Source organism: Dipodomys merriami, unplaced genomic scaffold (assembly GCF_024711535.1).
Source record: "Dipodomys merriami isolate MVZ:Mamm:240054 unplaced genomic scaffold, mDipMer1.0.p SCAF_18, whole genome shotgun sequence".
Taxonomy (NCBI): domain Eukaryota; kingdom Metazoa; phylum Chordata; class Mammalia; order Rodentia; family Heteromyidae; genus Dipodomys; species Dipodomys merriami.
In genome coordinates, this window is record NW_027203159.1 from 2662896 (window position 1) to 2688085 (window position 25190).

Here is a 25190-nt window from a genome sequence, read left to right on the forward strand (position 1 = left end):
GCTTGCCTCACATGCCTGAGGTTCGATTCCTCAGCACCACATAAACAAGAAGAAAAAATCCGGAAGTGGCGCTATGGCTCAAGTGGTAGAGTGCTAGCCTTGAGCTGAAGAGCTGAGGGACAGCACCCAGGCCCAGAGTTCAGGACCCACTACCGGACCCCGAAAAAAAATATTAAGTCAAACAGAACTAGATATGAAGTAGCCATTACTTTTTATTTCCAGTCTTGAATGTGTTATCTGTAGTTTTAGTAATTGCCTTGATAACATATGACATGAAGGTTCAACTCACAATTCTATTTCAAGTTGTTGGAAACACTTTCTGAAATATTTGCAAATGTTTAATATTTGTTAGCAGTTAATGTCATCTTTTATTATTCCCTTCTTTGCAACTGGCATCATCTGAAGAATACCAGACAGTCTTTTGGATAGTTTATTTTGCTTGAATTCAGGGCCCTTCCTATATCACTAAGGTGTTTTTGTTCAAAGCCAGAGGTCCACTAGTTTGAACCACTGTGATACTTCTGGTGTTCTAAAATGCTTGAATTGCACTGTAGTGTGTCTGATTGACTAAAAAGTCTCAGCCACCTCGTATTGGAGGTCTGAGACACCAGCATTCAGGTATGAAATTTTGTACAAGAATACCATAATGAAAATTGCTAAAGAAACAAAAAGGAACCTTCGGGGAAAATCACCCTAAAATCTGTTCTTAGAACTCAGCTTTAATTGGAAGTAAATTCCTAATACACATGATCAGTGATTCAGAACCACAAAAGAGAAGAAATATAAATATTTTCTGGTGTTCCAATCCATAACACGAATATCAGTAACTTTTGCATTTATGCTTACTTGATACTGTAGTTTTCTAAACTGATAGGAAGAGAAGCATTCTGATGCCATTGCACATACCACAAATATTTGAGAAAATACGATGAAAATAGCCATGGAAAACTGGAGATAGAATGGTATTATCTGTTCATTATTTCATAATCTAGAAACATCCAAGAACCAAACCTACAGAAAGGGTTAGGAAGGTGGACTAACATGGTATATCTTGTGTAACTTCTAAGGTAAATCAGAGTCGGTAAAATAAAGCAAGATACCTTTCATAAGAAGGAAGAAAATATCCACACTACTAGGGTTTTTAACCAACATTTTTCACCTTTTAGAATGTATCCCTTGATATAGGTCTCTGTTAAGGTGATAGGGCAAAAATTGCTCTATTTCTGTTACTGATGTAAGGAGTCTCAACTTGTGCTTGTGTCAAGTGAAACAGATAATAATGGCACACAGTACCCAGTAGGTTTAAAAACCTTCTACTTTTCTTTTATATACGAAATTTCCTGATAAGTATCATTATAGTAGTAACATTTCTCAGAGCAAGAAATACAAAAAAAAAGTAGAACATAGTTTAGAGTCCAGAGGAATGCATGGATGTAAACATTCAATAGACAGTCCTTTTTATGAGAATTGTCAAATAATAGTATCAAAATATAATAGTGCCTAAATTTTATTTACCCGATGCTACTTGAAGTCATGAAATTCTTTAATGTGGATTCAAATCTGTTTGGTTCAAAATAAATTGACAAATGGCACACAAACGTTGATTGACTGATTATAGAATGAAATAATGAATTCGACAATGTAATAACAGGAACGATTTTGAATCTAAACATCTATATTAATATTTCAAATTTTCCTTTCAGATATTCTCTATGCTTCATATGATGTGAGAGTCATAAGTGCCTATACGCTGATATTTGTACAACCAGAGTAATAAAAGCAAAACTAACAAATAGAAATTGCTTGTTGAATATTAACAAAACATGCCAACACAAACAAATGGCAAGAAATATGAAGGAGAAAGGGAGTCATGAAAAGCTATCATTCTATGTCTTTCAGAATGTCACAGGACATATGATATTATTTTGTACGGATGCATTTTCAAAAATGCTTCTTCCTGAGTGTATTTTTTTGTTGGTTTTCCATATTGAATTCTAGCCCTGCACTCTTCAGCTAAAGGTGATCCTTTCCCTATTTGAGGCATAGTGCCACTTTGGGTATTCTAGAGGGTAATTGGAGTTGAGTAACATGGGTTTTCCTGCATTGGATGGCTTTGGACTGCAATCCTCCGATCTCATCCAGTAGAAAAAAATGGATTATAGTTGTGAGCCCCTGGAACCTGGATTTCATGAGAATTTTAGAACAATTGATGTCATATTTCAGGACCCACCACCGGGCCCCGAATAAAAATAGTAAGTCAAACACAAATAGATATGAAGTAGCCATTACTTTTTATTTATTTCCAGGCCTAGAATGTGTGGCAAAGTCTAATCACAATCTTCTAATATACATCGGCATTGACTCTAAGCCATCTAATAACTTCACATTTTGCAAATACTCATGTGTCATAAGCACACAATACAAAACTACTTACCAATTTTAGCAATTAGTTTTACACAATAGTGCAATCTTCAATATTTATTTTTCCCAGAAAGTATTTCATTGTTCATAGAAACCGGTATTATCTTTCTTTCTGAAAATGCCATTTATTTTCAGACAGTATTTCACATGAATGAATAATACACTAAAAGCATTCCTGTTGCAATTTGGGCTGGTGGTTCAAGCACATTTTATGAGCATCAACCTCTGGAAAGAAAGTTGGAACATGTAGTTAGGATGTAGGTTAGATATGTGAATTCCAAAGATGATCACCAGATATGGTGGTTTTGAAACCAGGTTGCATCTGGTGATGTGTATATTTAGACAGCAGTATTTTAGTTAATGATTGATATAATATTATGTGAAATTTTTGCAGAAAAATTTGAGTGTAAGTACAATTCTTATGTTAGATTCAACACGAATATTTACATAAAATCCTGATAAAGAGAGTCTATCTGTGAATCTCAGCATTTTCTATTGATATTAGCTTTTGTAGAGACTGTAAAGGTCTAAAGGAATCAATGTAGGAAGGAGCAATCTATCACACAACATATTATAGTGGAAATATCTGACAATAGAAGAGATTATTTCTGCCCTTTCACACAGTGACAAGTGTAAATACGAAAACAAATCCTTGCTTTTAAATTTCTACACTTTTCCACAAGGGTTCATGGCAGGAAAATGGGAGCCTACATATCATAAGTAGAGGAATTATCAATGACTATATTTTGTGACTCTGTGCTATGCTGTTGTCCAGGAACAAAACTACATTACAAGAAACTGAATGCCAGTATATTCCTTGAGAATTATTTGCATGTCTCCATTCTAGAGAGACCATAAGTTCTCTAACATAAATTAATTCATGAATGTTTCCCTCCGAATATTGTGATTGGTGAGAATCCAGTTTGGGACAGTGTATCACGTAGCTCCCTGTCATCGTGATTCTAGTATTGTCACAAAGGAAAAGGTTCATTAATTCATTTTCCCTGTAACTAAGTCTGTGTGCACTTTTGGTCCAAATGTTTTCATTCAAATTGAAATGTTCATATATGCTTAAATGTCAACCACTACAAAAATATTCAGTGACTTTTTACTATTTCTTCAATAGCCATACTAGAGTATCAAGTAATATTTTACAAATGCATGCAACATGTACTATTTGTAATTGTCATTTTCATTAGGCAAATTCTATGAACAAAACCAGTCAAAGTCTACCCCATCTGTACAATGTGCTTAATTCCTTCATACCTCGTGTCTAAATTTATTTCTATTACTTGTACTTGAACATGTTTTTAATCAAAGTGTCTTGTGTATGGAAGGCAGAGAAAACACTGCTGGCTTAACAGAAAGTATGCCAATGAGCATCAGGGTGTGGTGGCAAATAACAGGAAGAATTCCATGTAGAAATCAAAGTTACTGAATTTTAATACAATTTTATAAAATTAAAATATATTGTAGTTCATTCATGCCTATGAAGAAGAGGGATAATGTCTTAGAGTTTGATTCAATTGACAGAAGCACAAGATTTCCTTAGAGTGCTAAGATAATGATTCTTATAGGAACACTGTTTGTCATACCCCAAGCGTGAAGAACACACACACATGATAAACCTTACAAAGCTTCATCATTACTTTTGAGAAGCCTTTTGATGGGAATCATTCCTATCTACTTCAGATAGGTTTCCTGCTTTGTTTGGCTGTGTCTGATTAACTTCAAAAGATATCAAGCACTGCCACACCATCCTTTATTTTATCTGTACCAAGTGTGTCCATGTTTTTTATTTTACTTAGAGATGTTTCCAGATCCTCCATTTAATGACAAATCATGGTCTTTTATTTCTTCTCTCCCATGTTGGTTTGTTTCAATTATTTATTTATTTTTTTTGTTTTGGTTGGTCAAAGAGCTTGAATTATTTGCTTGGGCATGGTCTTTGAGCTCCACAGCTTAAGGCAAACACTCTACCACTTGAGCCACAGCACCACTTCTGGTCTTCTAGTGTTTTAATGGAGATAAGAGTCTCACAGACTTTCCTGCAGGGGCTGGCCTTGGTCTGAGATCTTCACATCTCAGTCTCTTGAATAGCTAGGATTACAGGTGTGAGTCACCAGTGCCAGGCCTTGTTTCGATTATCTTAAACCATATTATATTTTCCTACTGATACAAATACTGAAATGCTTCAGTTCCTCGGGATTCATAAAACAGCTATTCAAAACAGACAAATTTGTATACCAAAAACATCCTGTCTTTATAATTATAACATCTTTGGCATACTTTTAAATAAGGTTACCTTCTGTTAATGAAAAATAATGATATGAAATCTACATAATACTAAGAATGTGACATATATTATGTACCACCTTTTATATATTAGAAACACTTCAATCCATCTTTCCAAAATGTGGCATAATAACTTCATATTTTATTAAAATCTAACTGAATTTCATGTATCCTACATAAACTTCTGAATAGATTCTTGAGTTGCAAATTCTATAATCGAAAGTTATAGTGCAGGATATTTGCATGTAGTTTATGTTATTGGTGATTCAATAATGCAAAAGCACTCCTAAAGCTACACATAGAAAGTACTTTTGTATAGCTTTTATATGTTTACTTTATGGTATTTAGTAACATTAATATTTGTATAAGTAAAAATACATATACATGAAGAAATTCATCTGGGAACCTGTTTCTCTCTTGCTGTTTTCATTTAATATTTGTGACTATTTGTTTTGAGAAATCCTAGAGTACATTACTCTTACTGTTCATGAATTTTAATAAAAAATGTGAATTAAACAATATGTACAAAAGTCAATCATATCTACAAGGAAGGCTAAAGAACGTTTTTGGCAGATGGTGATTGAGTTCTAGAAGGGGTCTTTTTGTGAAACTGTCGCTAATAAGAATATTGATGAGTAAAGAAACTAAACAAGGAAAAAATAATACGGAAAGAATGACTTATTGTGGCTATATAGACCATAGTAAGTGTACAGATGTCTAGGCAGAACAATTTACATAGAACCCGTAGTTGATGTGTAGATCAAAAGTCTAACACATACATTCACATTATTGCTCTACTGAATACTTACACATTTCTATTAAACTGAATTGGTGTCCACAAAGCATACCAAAAAGAAATGGGACTTTGTCTTCCGGGTTCAAGCCGGAAGTCAGCACTTCCGTTGTCATATGCGCAAGTATGGCTGAGTTCCTTCAGTTGGTTAAACAGAAGTGAGATTTATGAGCTACATCACAATAGCGGTGGCCCCATGCAGAGAAGTCATTATACAGAAGTAGCTGTTGCTGTGGAAAACCTACGAGTAGGACATCGTCTGTCGTGAGGGGAAGAGATCCTGACTTGATTGGTGAATCCAGTTAACTGAAGGAGACAGGTAATAGTCCCTTGCCCTTTTTTCCTACTTTTACCTCTTAGACATGTAAATTATCATTTTGCCTCAGGTATGTGACTGGGACATTTCTCACTGACATCCCAAATGTAGTTCTTATAATTTTCTCTAATGAGGCAGTATTGTTTCATTGGTAAAATAATGAAAATTCTTTACTTCCTTAGACTTCAGAAAATACCTATTTTCATTCTGGGAATTTGAAATTTACTTTTATTCCCGTCACTTTTATGTGCGTCAAAGTAATCAGAGGTTTAATGTCTTCTGGCTCTGCTTCATGGCCACTAGACACTGTACTCCAGAAATTTACTACCTCTTGAACGGCAGCACCCATCTCTAACTTTGACTCTAATGTGACTCAATGATTTCTTTGCTTTGTGATACGTAACCTCTCTAAGAAGCAGTTATCTGAATAATAGTCCATACTGATCTTACAATCTGAATAGGAATAACGATATATCTATATCTATATAAGTGCATATTTTCAATAGGTATTAGATATTTGAAAGATGGAATATGGAATTTGTTAATTCAGACATAAATAATTTAGAAAACCTTTTCCACATTCGCTTAAAAGTTGTCATGATGCATCACCTCCGTTTTGGTATAATGAAGAAAAATGCTTGAAAAATATGAACTTTTTTGAGTTCAAAAGTTACACATTTCTGGGGCTGAGAAGGTGGTTTAGTGGTAGAGTGCTTCCCTTGCATGCATTAAGGCCCTGGCTTCGATTCCTCAGCACCACATGTGCAAAAAGAAAGAAAAAAGCTGGAAGTGGCGCTGTGGTTCAAGTGGTAGAGCGCTAGCCTTGAGCTGTAGAGCTGAGGGACAGCGCCCAGACCCAGAGTACAGGCCCCATGTCAGGACATCCCCCGCCTTCATCTAGTTCCTCCCCCCTCCCCCCCGCCAGAAAAGTTACACATTTCTATAGCTTGTTATAAGTGACCATGTTTTGTGAAGTAGACAGATATCAATATATTTCAAGTGTGTCTAGCAACAAAAATTATTAGAGATGAATAGGTTGTACCCAGTTTCTCATATCGCTGACAAAATCCCAACATTTAATACTTGTGGTTTTGAAGTATTTATTCATGTTTTCTCTCAGAGAATTTTTCTCATCCTCAGGACTTGCTGATATTTATCTGACTGTCACAATGGAAAAAGGTAAACATGTTTACACATTTATTTGGGGAAATTATTTTTTTTCTTGTTTGGAATCACATAAAGTATATTGACAGGAACTGAGAGAATAGGATAGTAGGATTCGTCCTGATTGAATCTGAAACTTCAGACATTTTGATAATTATAACTGAATTTTGATGTGCTAGATTGAAAGGTGAAAAATTATGTAAAATATTTGCACATTCTAGATTTAAATGTAAGACAGCAATTAAATCAGGGATGCTCAATGGATGTATGATTTCAGAAGATAAAACAAGCTAAGAGTTCCATTTGACTCCAATCAATACTTAGAATAAACTATAGAATCAATAACTAGAATAAATATTTTTCATAAAAAAATTAAGAATTACCTAATAGGAACTGACAGTACATCAGAAGTTAAATTCCAGAGTGATACTCTTTGTCATATTTTGAATTCCCCAAATAGGTATTCCAGAGTTAAGATAGAGTTAATAATGGAAACAACATTGAAGACTTGCATGTTCCCCAATATATTGATTTTCCCGAGGTATTTGTTCTCTTTCAGAGGAATCGGTGGATCCTGAGAGGTTATTGCAGTGTCCCTATGATAAAAATCACAAAATCAGATCATGCAGGTTCCCATACCATCTTGTGAAATGTAAAGAGGTAATGTTTCATTGGAACATGTTGATATTACATAATTTCTTTAGTTCATGGTTAAATTTGAGTATTTTTATAATAAATTGTGGGAAATGTATGAGAAAATATGAGAGAGACTGTGGGCATAAATGTCATAGTGAGATTTTTGTATTTCTTCTGAAATCTCTGCAGCATGTAATGGAAAGGAAGACAATCATAGCCCAACTTGTTTATTTCTAGAGACGTATTTCTAGATCCCTATTCAAAGCAGAACAAAGGCAAGATCTTTTGTGTGGGCAATTATGTCAAACCGTGTGTGCCATATTTCACAAACATTAGAGGTGGTTTCCCTTTTCCTCCCCATTGCCTAATGGCAAAAATGTAAATTAATGGTATTCTTAAACATTATTTCATTAAAACACCCACTGTATTATCATATAGCTTAGAATTCAGTTTGTATACTGTACTTGCCATGCCATGGTTATAAACAAAACATGGGAGGTGCATTGTGTCTCTTTTCTATATTGAGGGTATTTATTACAAAATTTCTTTTCACCAAAAATTTCTTAATATGAAATGCTACAATAAGTTCCAGAGCTGTAGGAGAGGCATAGTTTCTGCTATTTTGTTTGCAAAGAAGACACATGTGATGACCCTCCATTTTGGATATTTTCAAATATATGGTGAATCACTTTATCTATGCATTTGTAAATTGCATATAAATAACCTATATTTGAGTAAACATAGGCCAAAATTGAGCACATATGTACGCTTCTAAACTTCCATATACAATTTATGGATCTTGGCACAGTTTCCTCATGAAAGAAATACTATTAACGTGAGAGTTTGATATCACTCTATCATTTTTTAATGCCATCCCAGGCAGAAGAGTCATAAACCTTCTTATCTCCCCGATCAAATGAGAATAGAAGAAGTGCTATGGTGAAAATTGTAGAAGTCTAACCTGTGCAAAAGGATGCACTAGTTTTTTTTTTTTCCTTCCCCTCCCCAAATTAGATAAATGTATATACATGATGCAGTGCACTAGAATCAAATGCAGTGAACACAGGGGTTAGACCAGGGGGAGGAACACACCAAAGGAAAAAAATCACATTGTTCATAACAAATACCTTAAAAATTATAACAAGAATGAAAAACAAAAACAAAAAAAACACTTGTATCCCTATCTTATTGTTTATTTCATTTAACATCTTTTTAAATAAGGTTTTTATTATAAAATACTGTACAGTGGTTACAGTTACAGGAGGAAGATAATGAGTACTATTCTTATCAAGCATTTTTGCCTCCTCCTTTGACTTTCCCCTGCCATCCCTACCCCCGTCTCGAGAACTACATTCCCCTCCCACACTGCTTAAATTATAATGTTCATTTTTGACATAGTATACTTTTAAAATAAATTTTACTGTGAAAATATGTACAGCGGGATTACAATTAATGAGTGTATTTTTATCCAAAATTGTTACCTCGTCCTTTGTTTTCCCCTACCATCCTGTCCCTTCCAACTCTTCAACTACACTCCCTTACCCCAATCCTCACCTCTGCCTAAATTGTAAAGTTCGTTTTTCAAAATAACGTCTTGTACATCTCACTGTTGCAATAGATCGATTTGTATCCCTATTTAAACATTTTGTTATTTCCCTTCCCCTCCCTAAATCATACTAACACCAAATACAGTGCAAACAGGGGTTATGCCATGGGGGAGGGACATACAAAACAAAAACAAAAATCCCATGGTCCCTTATAAATATGCTAGAAACAATAGCAAGGAAGAAAAAAAAAAACACCTATGTCACTATCTTGGGTTCATTTCAATTTATCATCTTATCTGACCTTTGCTGCTTGTCCCAGATATATACCAGTTATTGGTAATAAAGGAAACTATGAGACCTATGTTTCTTTGGGCCTGGCATACTTCACTTAATGTAATTTTTTCCAAGTCTTTCCATTTGCTAACAAATGGGGCCATGCCATTCTTTATGATGGAGGCATAGAATTCCATTGTGTATATATACTACATTTTTTTTGATCCATTCATCTACTGAGGGGCATCTGGGTGGGTTCCATATCTTAGTTATGGTAAATAAAGCTGCAATGAACATAGTTGTACTTGTAGTTTTAGTATGGTCTCTTTTGTGATCATGTGGGTAAATGCCCAAAAGTGGGATTGCTGGGTCATAGGGGAACTCTGTGTGGAGTCTGGGGTGAGGGAGAATCTCAATGTTGTTTTGATTTGCATTTCTTTTATGGCTAGAGAGGTTGAGCATATCTTCATGTGTCTATTTGCCATTATTTTGTTTCCTTGAGAGAAGTTTCTTTTTCAGTCTTTAGTGCACTTACTTAATTGGCAGTTGTTTCTTTGAGGATTATTTGTTGTTGGATTTCATTTTTACAGTTTCAAGTATATTATATATATGAGACTCTTAGTGAAGATCTTTTCCCAATGCTTGGGCTTTCTATTGATCTTGCTTTGTATGTCCTTTGCCTTGCAGAACAGTGCAGCTTCATGCAACCCCATTTGTCCAAACTTTTTTGAATTCTTGTGTTTCTGAGTCTCTATTAAAAAAATTTCGGCCTGGGCCAAGGTGACCAAAGGTTTCTCCTATTACATCCTGTAATGTTCGCAGGGTGTCTGCTCCATTTGGAGTTGATTCTGTTGCAGGGTGATATATAAGGGTCTAGCTTTAGTTTTCTACAGGTGATTAACCAATTTTGCCAGAACCATTTACTGAAAAAGCTATCCTTCCATTTCATTTTTTTAGGTCCCTTATCAAAGATTCTGTGGCAATTGGTCTGTGGTTTTTGGGTATTCAATTCTATTCCATTGGTCCTCTTTTTGTGCCACTATCAAGCTGTTTTGACTACGATGGCTTTGTAGTAGAGTTTCAAATTTGGTATTGATATTCCTCCAGCACTGTTCTGTTAAGAATTGTTTTTGCTATTCATGGTTTCTTATTGTTCCATATAAAATATTGGATTGTTTCTTCTAATTCCTTAAAGAATGAGGCTGGAATATTGATAGCTATCCCATTGAATTTATAGGTAGGTTTGGGAAGTATTCCCATTTCCACGATGTTGATCCTTCCAATCCAGGAACATGGGAGGATTTTCCCCATTCTAAGATCTATGTTGATTTTCTCTTTCAGATTTTTAATGTTTTCATCATAGATTTCTTTCACTTCTTTGGTTAATTCCTAGATATTTTATTTTTTGTGTGGCTACTAAGAATGGAGTTGCTTTCCTTATTTCAGCTGCTCTCTTCTCATTGTTGCCATACAAAAAAGTCATTGATTTTAAAGTTTAATTTTATAATCTGCTACTTTACCAAAGTTTGAATCAGATCAAGTAATTTGGGAGTGGAGTCCATGTGATTTTTTAAAATACAAGATCATGTCTTCTGCAAAGGAGAGTTTTACTTCATTTTATCCAATTTGGATCCCCTTAATATTTGCATCTTGTCTTATTGCTATAGTTAGTCATTCTAGCATTGAATTGAAGAAAAGTGGAGAGAGTGGGCATCCTTGTCTCCTTCCTGAAGTTAGAAGAAATGGCTTTAATTATTGAGTACAATAATGAGCCTTTATTGTTTTGAGGAATGTTCCATGGATTCCTAGATTTCCAGAGCCTTCATTATAAAGGAGTGTTGGATCTTGTCAAATGCTATTTGTGGATCTATTGAGATAACCATCCTTATCCTTGGTCTTTTTTATGTGATGAATTATATTAATTGATTGGCATATATTGAACCAGCTAAGTATTCCTGAAATGAATGCTGATTGATCATCGTGTATGATTTTTGGATGAATTGTTGAAGTTGATTGACCAAAATTTTGTTGAGATATTTTGCATCGATATTCATCAACGAAATGGGTCCCTAGTTCTCTTTCTTTGATGAGTTCCTGCCTGGTTTTGAGATGAGGTTTATGATGGCTTCATAGAAAGAGTTTGGTAGTGTACATTCCCTTCCAAATTCATTGAAGAATTGGAGGAGTATTGGTGTAAATAGTCCTTTGAAGGCCTTGTAGAATTCTGCTGGAAATCTATTCAGTCCTGGGATTTTCCTACATGGGAGGTCTCTTATTGCTGTTTCTATTTCAGTGCTTCATATGGGCAGGTTAACATGTTTTAACTCATGTTGTTTTAGTTCCAGTATGTCGATATTTGCTAGGAGAAGGTCCATTTCTGCCAAGTTCTCAAAGATAGTAGCATAACAGTTTGAGAAGTATTCCCTTATAATGTTCTGAATCGTGATTGTTTCTGTGGTGATATTTCCATTCTCAACTCTGAGATTATTTATTTAGGTGTGTTATCTTCTTTTTCTGAGATTTGCAAAGGGTCTGTCAGTTTTGTTAATTTTTTCCGAAGAACCAACTGATTGTTTTATGGAGTGTTTCTATTGTTTTGTTTTGTTTTTTTTTTTTTGGATTCTAATTCATTTAATTCTGATTTAAATTAAGTTTTTTCTATCTACTGGATTGGGGTTTATCTTTCTGCTCTTTTTCAAGGAGGTTCATATGTCTCATTCAATTATTGGTTTTAGATCTCTCCAATGTGTTGATGTAAGAACTCAGAGCTATAAACATGAACATTTGAATTTCCTTTCTAATCTCTTCCATGAGCCACCGGTGGTTCAAGAGTGTGTTGTTCAGCCCCCATGTATTACCGGACTTTCTTTGGTGGCTTTTGGTGTTGAGTTCTTGTGGTCTGAGAGAATGCAGGGCATATTTTCAGTGTTTCTGAATCTGGAGAAGTTTGCTTTGTGACCTAAAATGGAGTCTGTTTTTGAAAAAGCCCCATGTGCTTGAGAAAAATGTGAATTCTAGTGCTGGTGGGTGAAATATTCAGTAGATACCTTTTAAATTTAGTTGATCTATGCAGTTCTTTAGATTGGCAGTTTCTCTGTTGAATTTCTGCCAAGTTGATATAGATAGATAGATAGATGATAGATAGATAGATAGATAGATAGATAGATAGATAGATAGATAGATAGATAGATAGATAGATAGATAGATAGATAGATAGATAGATAGATAGTGGGTTAGTGCTGTGTTAAAGTCCCCAGGAATTAATGTCTTTGGATCTATATGAGACTTGAGGAAAAGTAGTGTTTCTTGGATAAATTTGGTGCTCTGTTATTTGACGAATAGATATTTAGAATGTTAATATCCACCTGAAGGAGAGATCTCTTAATTAGTATGTAGAACCTTCTTTATTGATCCTCACTAATTTTAATTTGAAATCTATTTTATCAATATAAGTATTGAAATTTCCACCTGTTAATGGGGGCTCTTTGCTTGGTAGATTTTATTCCAGCCTTTCACTTTCAAAATATGTTTGGACTTATGGGCAAGTTGTGACTCCTGAAGGCAACAGATACAAGATTCCTGCTTTTTAATTCAACTACTCCTGGCACTGTGGCTACGTGGTGAAGTACTTGCCTAGAATGCATGAAGCCCTGGGTTCAATTCTTCAGTACCACATACCTGTAAATGCCAGAAATCGTGCTGTGGCTCAAACGGTAGAGAGATAACCTTTAGCAAAACAGCTCAGGAACAGTGCCTGGGCTCTGAGTTCAAGCCCCAGGACTAGCAAAAATAAATAAATAATTTTCTTTAATTCAACTACTTAGTTTATGTCCCTTAATTGGAGAGTTAAATCCATTGATATTGAGAGTTAGGACTAAAAGGTGTTTGGTAGTTCCTGCCAAATTTTCCACCTTCTTGGGGGCTGCAATAACTGGGTTCTTCTTATTGTTCTTGGATTCTCAGTTTGGATGCAGTTTCTTTAGACTTCATTTTGGTCTTGTTGGTTTTCTATGGGTAGTACATCTTTAAGTATCTTTTGTAGGGATGGTTTGGTTGAGATCTATTGTTTCACTTTTTCTTTGCTATGGGAGATTTTTAATTGACCTTTGGTTATGAAGGAGAGTTTGACTGGGTACAGTATTCTTGGTTGGTAGTTCTTTAATTTTAGGGCATGGAATACATAATTCCAGGCTCCTCTTGGTTTAATTGTCTCTGCTGAGAAAGCTGAGGTGATTCTAAGTGGGTCCCTTTATGGGTGATTTATCTTTTCTCCTTGATATCTTCAAGGATTTTCTCCTTGGTCTGAATTTTCTCCTTGGTCTCCTTGGTCTGTGCAGATTATAATGTGACAGTGCGAAATCCTGTTCTGGTCTGGTCTATTTGGGGTTCTAAGTTTCTTGTATCTAAACAGGCCTATCTTTTTGCATGTTAGGGAAGTTCTCTGCTAGGATCCTGTTAAACAAATTTCTTAGACCATTAACTTCTGTCTCTAGGTGTTCCTCTACACCTATTGTCCTCAGATTAAACCTTCTGGTGGTGTCTTCCAAATATGGAATAGATCTATCATGTTTCTTGGATTCGTCTTGGTTAGTTGTGTGTTTTTTCTCTCTGTTATCTAGGCTGTCTTCAATCCCTGAGATTCATTCTTCTGCATGGTGTAACCTACTGTCCAGTTTTTCTACTCTGTTTATATTGACTTTTCTTCTAATTGGTCGATTTTGGTGGCTTCCAATTCTCTGTTGCAGTTAAATTTTCGATCCTGTATGAACTTCTTTACTTTCTTAATTTGGGGACACTGTTTATACTCAAAACACTTAGTTGATTGGTTATGGTTTTCTTGGACTTACATTCATCCTGTCGATCTTCATTTAGTGTTCCCTTTGTAGTCTGCCTGCAATCCTTCAGTTGTTTGTTTATGGATTCCATGAATGCCTCTACTGATCTTTGTCTATTCTCATCCTGCTCATCCAATTCCTGTATTACTCTTTGATAAGCTTTCTCAAGCTCACACTTCCTGTGTTTCTCTTTGGGTGTCCTCAACCTGCTCACACAATTCCTGTCTTTCTCTTTGATGTTCTCAACTGTCCATGCCATTCCTTTCTCTTTGACTGTTCTCAGCCTGCTCATGCAATTCCTGTGTTAAATTTTGAGTGGCTTTCTAACACTCTGGAGATTCCTGTAGTAATTCCTGGTTTGCTTACTCTTGCTCCTTATCTTACCGAGTCCTTTGCAGGTTTTCAGTCTTTTCATTCACCACATTTATGGCAGTGATTGTAGAGCTTTTAGGGATCTCTCCTCTGTATTATTCATTAACTCTTTTGTCAGCTGATTATCATGAGTGGGATTTGAGATACCCGGAATTGCCATTTTTTGGGGGGGTTAGCGATTTTTCTGCCCATTTTGTATGAAAGTAACAATTTTCTTGCAGAGCACTATTTTAAGGCAAACATCTTCCAAAGTCCTGTAGTTGCACAGTATCTACCAAAGTCCTGTAGTTGCACAGTCAAAATGGCTGCAGATACAATCTAGTTCAAGAGATACAATCTATTCAACATCAAACAACTATGGACTAAAGAACTAAGAAGACCAAAGAGAGATTCAGCAAACCAGAAATTATTAGGTTTAGGGAAAATTGTGGGGAAAAATACAATTAGAGGGAAGTGGAGAGGTAAAAGGAGAGTGAGGTTAAAGGAATCCTAATCTCAGTGGGGAAATGGATTGGACAAAGTGAGAGCAGCGAGATTAAAAAAACAAGAAAAAATGGAAAAACAAAAATTTATATTTAAGAAATGATACAGTTCAAATTATGTAAGTATAAAGTAATGATATTGATAGAAAAAAAGAATAGGATGAGAGGACGGGTGAAATGAAAAGGAACATGAGTAACTAAAAATAAAAATTCTTAAAATTGGAGTATGTGAAAGTTATATAGGTGTAAAGAGTTAAACACTACTATTAAAAAGTTAAGCTTAAGTGGTTGTGAATTGAGTAATAGATTTCTCGATTATGTACACGATGGGGGATAAGGTCTAATAATCGATGACAGATATATAGCTCATGATAAACAGAACATGTATATGTCTGGGAATAAGCAATTATGCTATGTAAAAAAGAAAGAGAAAAGAAGAAATAAAAAGAAAAAAAAAGGTCCAAAATATAAAAAGAGATTACAAAAAAAAAGCCCACAATCACACATATACAGCTAAAATACAAATTATGAGAGAAAAAATAATAGAAAACATTTTTTAAAAAATAAAAATAAAACATGGTAGAAAAAACAGTCCTGGGATTTTTTTTGAGTGGGAGGAAGACCTTGTATCTCCCTGTGTCCCTAACCAGGCTCCTAGTGGAGTCACTGGTCTGCTTTTGGTGTTTGTTTTTCCTGCTGTTTGATTGGTTTCTTAAGTTAGTTTGTTAGAGCAGGCAAAAAAATGCTCTGCATTGTCCAGGATTTTTTTTATTCTTTCCCCAAGCTTGTTCAGAGAGAGGGAGATCTGCTTTGAGTACCACACAAAAGGGAGATGGCTGTTTCCTCTAACGTGGAGTTGATATGATATGGCCAGGTTCTAGGTAGGGTTGAGACTTTTCAGCAATCAGTAGCTTTTCCCTGAGGGGCTAGCTCCTGAAAAACTCACAGAGCCAAACCTGGAGCCATTTTCATGGTTTATGTTTACTGAGTTTCAGTTGTTTGCTAGGCTGTTGTTGGGACAGCAGAATCTGTTTCTGTTTACCCAGTGAAGAAAGACAGTCTTCTGGGAGTGAAGCACCCTCTGCCTGGGCAGGCTGATTATCATTTGAGGGGAAATGAGCCGGGCAGGACAGATCGGTTCCTGGGACCTGCTAAATGGCAGTTTTTGTATTCTTATAAGACCTGAGTTGGAGCTAGCTGCTTGGCAAGGCCTTTGTCAGTATCAAAGATGGAGATCTCTGGTGTGGGGGGGAGTGACAGCCTTCTCACAGGTTCTCTGAGAGGAGTGAGGATGATGTCATGGTTGTCTTCATGCCAGACTCTTGGTTCCTGTGCAGTCCTTGGTCTGTGATCTTCAGGATGAAGATTTCTGCTCCTTTTCGGTTCTTACTGGTGGTGAGTAGAATCCACTGGCCCAAAGCATCTGGTGCCCATATTCCAGAAATTGTTTATTGGTATGATGGCCACGGCCACCATCTCCACCGCAGCCACTGCAGCTGCAGCTACCAGCAAGTGCTCAGATCTGTCTCCTGGCTGGACTTTCCCTCTCTGGCCAAACTCTCTGTACTGTGATGGCACAATAGGTGTGATTCTGTAGCCTAGGACTGGTCACTGGAACACTAAAACTGCTTTCTGTGTGAGAACTTTTTTATCCTCCAGCTTCTCTTCCACCATCTTCCTCAGGTCTTCTGACATACAGAGGTTATAACGGGGGGTGGAGGGTAGGTACATAAAAAGAAACAAAAAAAATCATGCAGTACCTTACAAATATATTACAACAATAGCAGGACAGAAAAAAACACTTCTGTAGTTATCTTGGGGTTCATTTCTCTTATCATCTTCTCTGAACTTTTCCGCTTGTCTCAGACATATACTATTTATTAGAAAAAAGAAACTATGGGACTTATCTTTCTTGGGGCCTGGCTTACTCACTTAATATAATTTTTTTGTCTTTCCATTTCCTAACAAGGGCATTTCATTTTTCTGATGGTGTCATCGAGCAGTTTTGCCTCCTACTTTATTTTACCAATACCATCCCCTCCTTTCCACCTCCGCAACTACACACCACCCTTGCCTTAACCCTCCTTTTTAATTGTAAAGTTCATTTTTTATGATCCTATGTACATCGCTTTTGAACATTTCTGCTTGTCCTAAATATACACTAGTTATTCGAAATAAGGGAAACAATGGACCTATGTTTCTTTGGGCCTGGCTTACTTCAATCAATATAATATTTTCTGAGTCTTTCCAAAATATTGAGCAATATCATTCTTTCTGATGGAGGTATACAATTCCATTTTGTATATATTCACCACATTTTCTTAATGCATTCATCTACTGAGGAGCTTCTGGGGTTGTTCCAAACCTTAGCTATGGAAAATAATGGTGGCAGTTTTGGTCTGGTCTTGTAAGTGATCATTTGGGTAAATGCACAAAAGTGGGATTGTTGGGTAATACAGGAGCTTTATGTGGAGTCTTTTGAGGAACTCCATACTGCTTTGGCATACAGGTTGATCCATTTTAACAATGAAATATATGAGACACTATGTTGAAAATGAACTTTACAAATTTGGTGCGTGGCAAGTAGCAGTAGAAGGAAGGAGTTGGGTAGATGGGGAGGTAAGAGGTCTTAGGGGAAAAACACAGGAGGGAGTAACACTGCCCTATAGGAAATGAACTCATTACCTTATTCATATAACTGTAATCCCTGTGTAAAATAACTTTACAATAAAAAATGTGTATTAAAAAAGGAAGTACTAGCACAGGACTTATACTGTGTTGTCAAGCCCGTGGTTGATATCCTGCACAAAGTAATCTAAAAAGAGAAAATTTGAAAATGTTTCTTCATATTTAAACTTTTGTCATACAGAATCATCCTGATATTGCTGCCAAATTGGCTACTTGTCCCTTTAATGCTCGCCACCTGGTACCACGAGATCAACTCACTGAACATATTGCAACTTGTATGGACAAAACTTCTCTTGAAGATGATGTAGGTAAGCCTGATAATAAAACACAATCCAACTCAATGTAGGCCCCTTGCACCTGTATACTTCTGTGATGTTAGTTATCTCTTTGTTTGTAGATAACATCATATGGAACGAGAAACAATACAAGAGTTCTGAAAGTACATGGCAATATGTTTCCTCTGAGGAAGACTGGGATAAAGGTAAAAAGCTTGTTGAACTTTCTGTAATTTCCATTATTGAATCTCAACTTACTTTGTGCTGTTGTATGCTTTCTTCCTTTAGGAGTGAAATTAAAAATCTTTGTTCAACTTGGATTGTCTTGTATGCTAATATCAATAACATATATGATAATATGCATTCTTAACTGATTAAAAACCATGTCAAACATTTAAATGATATGTTTTTGCACATGGCTAAGGACTCATTCTTTTCAACCTTTATTATCCAGCTAAAAGTTTCTTGGAAGGCTCTTAAGGCCATCAACCTTGCTGTTTTTCTTTATCCATGTATGTTAGAGCCAATTTAAGCTAGCGCCTCGATCAAGTATGTAATTCTCCCTTTGGCAGAATCCTTGGAAGAATCTAGCCCAAGTTTTGTTTGGGGCACAAGCAAATCATCTGGCAACAACAGGTAAAGAAAATAATTTCCTTGTGATGTCCTATTTTCTGATAAAATTCAAAGTAAAGAAATAGGATAATTGAATAAATGAATAACAAACTCTGTTCCATATACCCATATATTGTGCTCACTACAAATGAAGTTTGGATTACTCTCTGTAATTGGTGGCAAAAGTCAAGTATAGTTTCACTAGGACCAATAAGATTGTAATCACCCAAATTACTTTAAATCAGAATTAGCTTATCTGAATGTTCTTCTCATTCTGTTATAATCAATTTAAATCCGGGAAGCCATATATAACAGTATTATGTTGGGCCAACCTTTTTATAACCATTTTCATGAATTCAGGATTCACTCATCACATCAATTATGATAGTGTAAATGGAAGTATCTTCCACTGGTAATTGATAAATGTACAGACTTACGCGTGGGTTACCATGTCTTCCTTCTGAAATTCATTAAAGAATATTATACGAATGTCTATCTGATTTAAATTTTCTCCACAAATTAGTATAAAATATTTGAGGAGATTCTTGAGATGATTTACAATTTGCACTTTGCAAAGATACATATTAATAAAATGTATTTAGAAGTATATTTTAGCAGCAACTCATACATGGATTTCATCGTTCACATTCCTGTATGAAGTATAAATATACATTGATATGGTATAGATTGGAAATTCAAAATTAGCTGTGCAACTACAAAAGTTATGCTATCTCTTTGTGAGTAGTTATGACATTGTTGAAAGAATTTTAATTGCTAGAATGAACTTGTCCTTCTAGAGTCACAAAATAGATTATATTTTTGATTTTCTGGAATTTGAAGACATCAAGGCTCTCTGACATGGTAAGATGGCAAACACATTAAAAAGTGAAGAGTAATTGGCTTTTCTTGGAATTCTTCATGAGCCTTTATTTAATTTTGAATCATGTAATTAGTCTTGCTTGCCGATATGAGACCTCTTTCTTTTTATAACTGAGACAATAGATTCTAGATGTATGAATAATGTTAAGAATTTTCTCATCTGATCAGTCTAGAAAAATTAAAAAAAAAAAACGCATTCAACGTAAGACCAAGGAGAATTTATGTGAGCCTGTCATCACAGTCAGTCCTCATATATTCTTCCTGTGGAAAGGTAGTAAGCATACTAAGTATTTGTCTTCAATTGTCTGTTGTATGTCAAACATATTATAATATTATGTGAAGGATGAATTGGCAGTTTATATGGTAAAGATTTTGCTGAGGATGAGTAATAGTAATAGATAAATTCACCCTTTTATCTGATGATAAGTTGCTAATTCATGAAGATTATAGCGAGGACTAAAACTCATCCTGTTTACAAACTGAACCTATTAATTTAGTGTTTGATCAACAGAATATATTTATTCTTTGGTTAGGGTGTTTCTCATCCTCTGTCATGCAGAGGAAAATGAATATGTCTTAGGAAATAATTCTGAGGTAGAAAACCACACTTGAGCCAGGCCAGGTGATAATGTTAATTCTTGCATCTCACGTGTCTGACACATAAGGATGTAATTATAGATTAATGAAGTGAAAGATTTTTTTTCAGATTCATTTCTGGAATTAATTCCTTCGAATTCGATAGTATAGAGAGCATTCTCCTTAAGGAAAACCATGGTTACACATAGACCTGCCGTGTGCATGAATATTGGGAACAAAGACGCTCAAAAATCTTCAGTGCACTCTGGATAACAGACAGAGAAAAGAAACCTGTTACAGGTTGCTTAGGGACCTATAAGAGGCTGAAATCTGAGGATCAGATCTCAGGAATATTTGTCAAACTCTCATCAACAATTAACCATCTAAAAACTGGGAGTGTCTCTCTAGCTCAAGTGGTAGAACATTTGAGCTCTGAAGAGCTCAGGGACCATGCCCAAGCCCAAAGTTCAATCCCAATGACCAACAAGAACAATAACCAAAGACAGGAATGTAATGTAATATGCATCAACAATGTCCCATACTCCCTGATATTTCCAAAATCTCTGAATTTTTTCCTTCCACATAAGAGCCAGTTAGATTTTATTCACTCCCTACTCATAATATCATGTATTTTCTCTATGCATTTTAGAGTGATGTTTAATGGGGCAGTGATATTTCCTTACTTCATTGGTTATTAGAACACATAATGTGACCCAATGGGATTACTAATTCTCTTCCCTTATGCAAAAATGTCTTACTTATGGAATTATAATTTCTCTGGATCTAAACAGTAGATAAGAGTAAAGAACCTGAAAATTCATGAGAATCTGTGACAGTGTAGGAGACCAGGCTACTTGTTGATTTGTCTCTTCAAGATTTATACAACCGTAGCTTTGCCATTATAGGCACACACACACACACACACACACACACACACACACACACACACACACACACACATATATATATATGCAAATATATATGTATATTTATATATATTTATATGTGTGTGTGAGCTGATTTATGTCTGTAATCAGATATTTCTTTTACCTGTCCATTTGTAGATGCAAATTTTGTGTCTGTCTGTGTGTGTGCAAACTAAAATGTTGTACATTTTTTCCTACTCTGTTTCAACACCTATAAGTCGATGCTGGGCACATTACTATGTTTTGTGTAATTGAAAAGTGAGGGTATTTTTCCTGCCTTCAATTCTTGATTTTGCTCAGTCATGACAAAAATTAATAACAGGTTATCATGGATTTTTTCATGTGTCTTCGATTGATCCCTAAGCTCGATCCAAGTGATATTTTCCAAACGTTGGTATGTCCCTGGCATATAATTCTCATAACCATACATATTTGAGAAAGCAGTGTTAATGTAGGAACGTTACCCTTAGTTAATGGAAATTTTCTATGTTCATTTTAAAGTCCAATGTTTCAATGTTCATACTGAAAGGTGACATGCATATTTGTCTTAAAGGCTAATTATTTTTCTGAACTGCTGGATATATTTACCTGATACCACTCCAAAATGTCATTGTGACTTCACAATAGCATTTGTTTTGTCCACACATAAGAATGGAAAAGCCGTTTATTTGTTTGAGGCATAGAATATGTCTTGTAACTCTACCTGAAGGTATTTGTATTGTATCCCTTCATATTTTACTAACCTACCATAAAGCATGTATCTTTTGGTAGGATAGATCTCATAAAACAATCCCTCTTTGTGGTTTGTTTTTATGCATCCATTCACAAATATTGAAATTGAGTGGTAAGTTCATTGCAATAACATTATATAGTAAAACCACTATGGATTTTCTTCCTATTTTTCTGGATGCATGATACATCCATGGTTATATTACAAGAAATCTCGTTCAGAAACTGTGCCAAGATATGGCTGAGCCTGAATGGGTGACAGAGTAAATTTTGAAGAACTGGAAAATAATCGCTGAAGTATCAGATTGGCTAGCGTCATATTTCAAATGTGCAATGAAGTTTGAATGTGTTGAGGCAGAGAGTGTCCAAGTGTAATTTGTGAGGTTTGTATACAACGATCAAATTTCAATGGAAAGGGACATGGAAGTAAGCAAGAATTTTTTTCAAAATAGCTGATGATGTGCTCTCATTAGTTTTTGAATATCTCTCGAACTGCAAGTGAAGTTCTTGTTTATATGCAAAGTACAAATATATATATTCTAGTGTTCTCCACAGAAAGTAAAATAATATTTTTTCTATTTCTTTGCAGGAAACATTCTATGAACAAACCATGAGTTCAAACCATTTCTCATTGTTTCATTTACACTTTACATTTATTAATATATTGTGATGCTCACTCAACCAAATGAATGCATTTTAACTTCTACTACCAATTCAATCTCTATTCACCCTTATCTTGAATACAGACGCAAAGCCGGGTGTTTATGTCCTTATTGGAATTCACCATGTCACTATCCACATAGACATGGTAATGTTGGAATATAGAAACTCCAATAATTACATCAAAATCTACATTTGTTTCCCAATAGAGAACAAATCATACTTCATTGTTCTTACGTTTGCCTGTGAATATCATCTTCCATTTCATATATTGATATAATTGGATATATTGGTATAATGAATACATAAAAACTGTAATGGTATTAGTCGTCTTATAAAAATCTTATACCAAATATGTATTCCCAAATAAAATGGCCATTAAAATTTCAAAGGGATTTTTCAATCAACATTCTGAAGTATAATTCTTACTATAAAGCTTCTCATCCATCTCATTGATTTCCAAGTATAATCTCATCTAAACAAGGATTCTGGGAGTTCTTTCCAAATATGTGGCAGAAAAGAACAGATAATGAATGTGTACACAAAATACCATTCAAAACTTAACTTTTGAGGGGGCAAAGTGCAGTTTGTGAAGATAGCATGATTTTGTGCTAAAAATGTGTTTTTGTTTTGTTTTTTACGGCATGAGGATATGCAACTTTGGCATTCTAAAATGTTCCAAGAAAGAGTGGACTGTATCTGTAGAGTGTAATAAAAACACTTTTCTGGAACCATATTTCATTACTATGTTCATATTCAATTCGTGTGTAATTTTCCCCACATATATATGCCTCCACATACTTATAGTAGACTTGGCACTGTGGTCCAAAACATTCCTCATGCAAAATGGAATAATTTTTGAAGGATATTTTAGGAAGATCCACTTTGTAAAAATTGTTGTTAAGACTCCTATGCAAGACATAGAGTTGAATCTTTTGGGTACAGATGAGGAAGTTAAAGATGTGAGAATGTGGCTCATATTTATTATTCATGTTGAAATGGGAGGGTTTCTTTGTATGGGCTTATTTGTGCACCTATTGTATAATTGCAAGTGTTTCTTGGTTTTTATTCAGAAATTGTGAGCAAGAATGAATTCAACATTAATTTGGGAAGGATAGTTTAGAATCTGTAGACTCAGGAAAACCTGAGTGTACAGAGTGATTATAATTACGTATGTATGGCAGTGACTCGTTTTCTTGTCACGTGTTACCTTAGCCCTCATTTTTCTTACACTTTATTCTACTTCAAAACTCCACTGCCCTTGTGAGGAATTGTCTTGTGAGGAATTTTGTGGCATTGGTTCACCCGTTGTCCTCTATCTCAAAAATTTTTGATTCCTCTTCTTTGCCCTAATCACATTAAAGTTTATATAGTCCATAGGCTACCAAATTCAAATATAAAGACAAGAAGGGGGAAACCCTATGAAAAATAAAGGAAAAAGGCAAGTGAAAAGAATCAGTTTTACATAGTATTTTTTTGTTTGTTTGTTATTTGGATCCAGTCGAGGGGCCTGAACTCTGGGCCTGGGCACTGTCCCTCAACTCTACAGCTCAAGGCTAGCGCTCTACCACTTGAGCCACAGCGCCCCTTCTGGCTTTTTTCTTTTTGCTTATGTGGTGCTGGGGAATTGAACCCAGGGCCTCATGCATGCAAGGCAAGTGCTCTATCACTGAGCCACCTTCCCAGCCCCTACATAATATTTTTTTTAATTACCAACCATGATAAACCTCATGTTTCATGGGGTTTTTTTTACCCTAATTTTTCTTACCCTAATCTTCTTGTTCAGATATACATAGCAATTTAGCTCTTGCAATCCTCTTTGGATGACCTGGATACATAAAAATTTTAAATGCCAGTACAAAGGAAAAAAATTGTGACTCTTCATAAGGTAAGTTAAATATAAGCAGGTTAAATGCAGTAAGACAAAAACAATATTCAATAAATAGTGTTGTAATACTCAATAAATTCGTATAAAAGCTGAAAGTTAGATTATACATCACCCTGTATCAGAACACGTTCCTAATGAGTCAGACCTCGAGGTTAAACAAATCACTCAGAATGGAAGAAATAGAGAGATACTAGGTCTCGTAGAACAGATTGAAACTTTCTCATTGCAAATGCACTAATGCATCAAGTCAAAGAAACGTTAGACCAACTATATTTCTTGAACCTGAACAGATTCTTTATAACAAAGGACATAACTAAGTAGGTAAATAAAAAGCCAAAAGACTGGGAGAAGATCTTCACTAGCCAAGAAAGATAAAAAGGGTCTTAGAGCTGAAATATAATCAAAATTCAACAAGTCAATTATCCCCCCAAAAAACCCTGAACAATAACCCCACTCTATGAAAAGAAGTTAAATATTTCAAGAGAGACTTCACTGATGGCTAATAGACAATGGCCAAAGGACATATGAAGAAATGCTCAATGTGTCTGACAATAAAACCAAGACAAATTAAGTCAACACTGAAATTCCACCACATTCCATTAGAATGGCAAAGTGACTGAGAGTAGATTATTGGATCAGAAAATGTGGGGTATAAACACAATAGAATTCTTTTTTTTTCTTTCTTTTCTTTTTTTTTTTTTTTTTTTTTTTGCTTATGTGGTGCTGAGGAATCGAACCCAGGGCCTCCGGCATGCAAGGCAAGCTCTCTACCACTGAGCCACCTTCCCAGCTCCTAAACACAATGGAATTCTATTTTCTATTA

The 25190-nt window shown here is 35.3% G+C and overlaps 1 protein-coding gene across 1 annotated transcript in view; it reads left to right on the forward strand.

The window, feature by feature from the left end:
- The first annotated feature begins 5673 nt into the window (after positions 1–5673).
- Positions 5674–25190, forward strand: part of LOC138829985 (gametocyte-specific factor 1-like) — a 44183-nt gene continuing 24666 nt past the window's right edge. The window contains exons 1-6 of the mRNA XM_070026469.1: positions 5674–5828; positions 6966–7004; positions 7549–7649; positions 18004–18130; positions 18220–18303; positions 19070–19121. Coding sequence (XP_069882570.1) covers positions 6995–7004; positions 7549–7649; positions 18004–18130; positions 18220–18303; positions 19070–19121 — 374 coding nt within the window. The 5' untranslated portion in view covers positions 5674–5828; positions 6966–6994. The remainder of the gene's footprint in view (positions 5829–6965; positions 7005–7548; positions 7650–18003; positions 18131–18219; positions 18304–19069; positions 19122–25190) is intronic.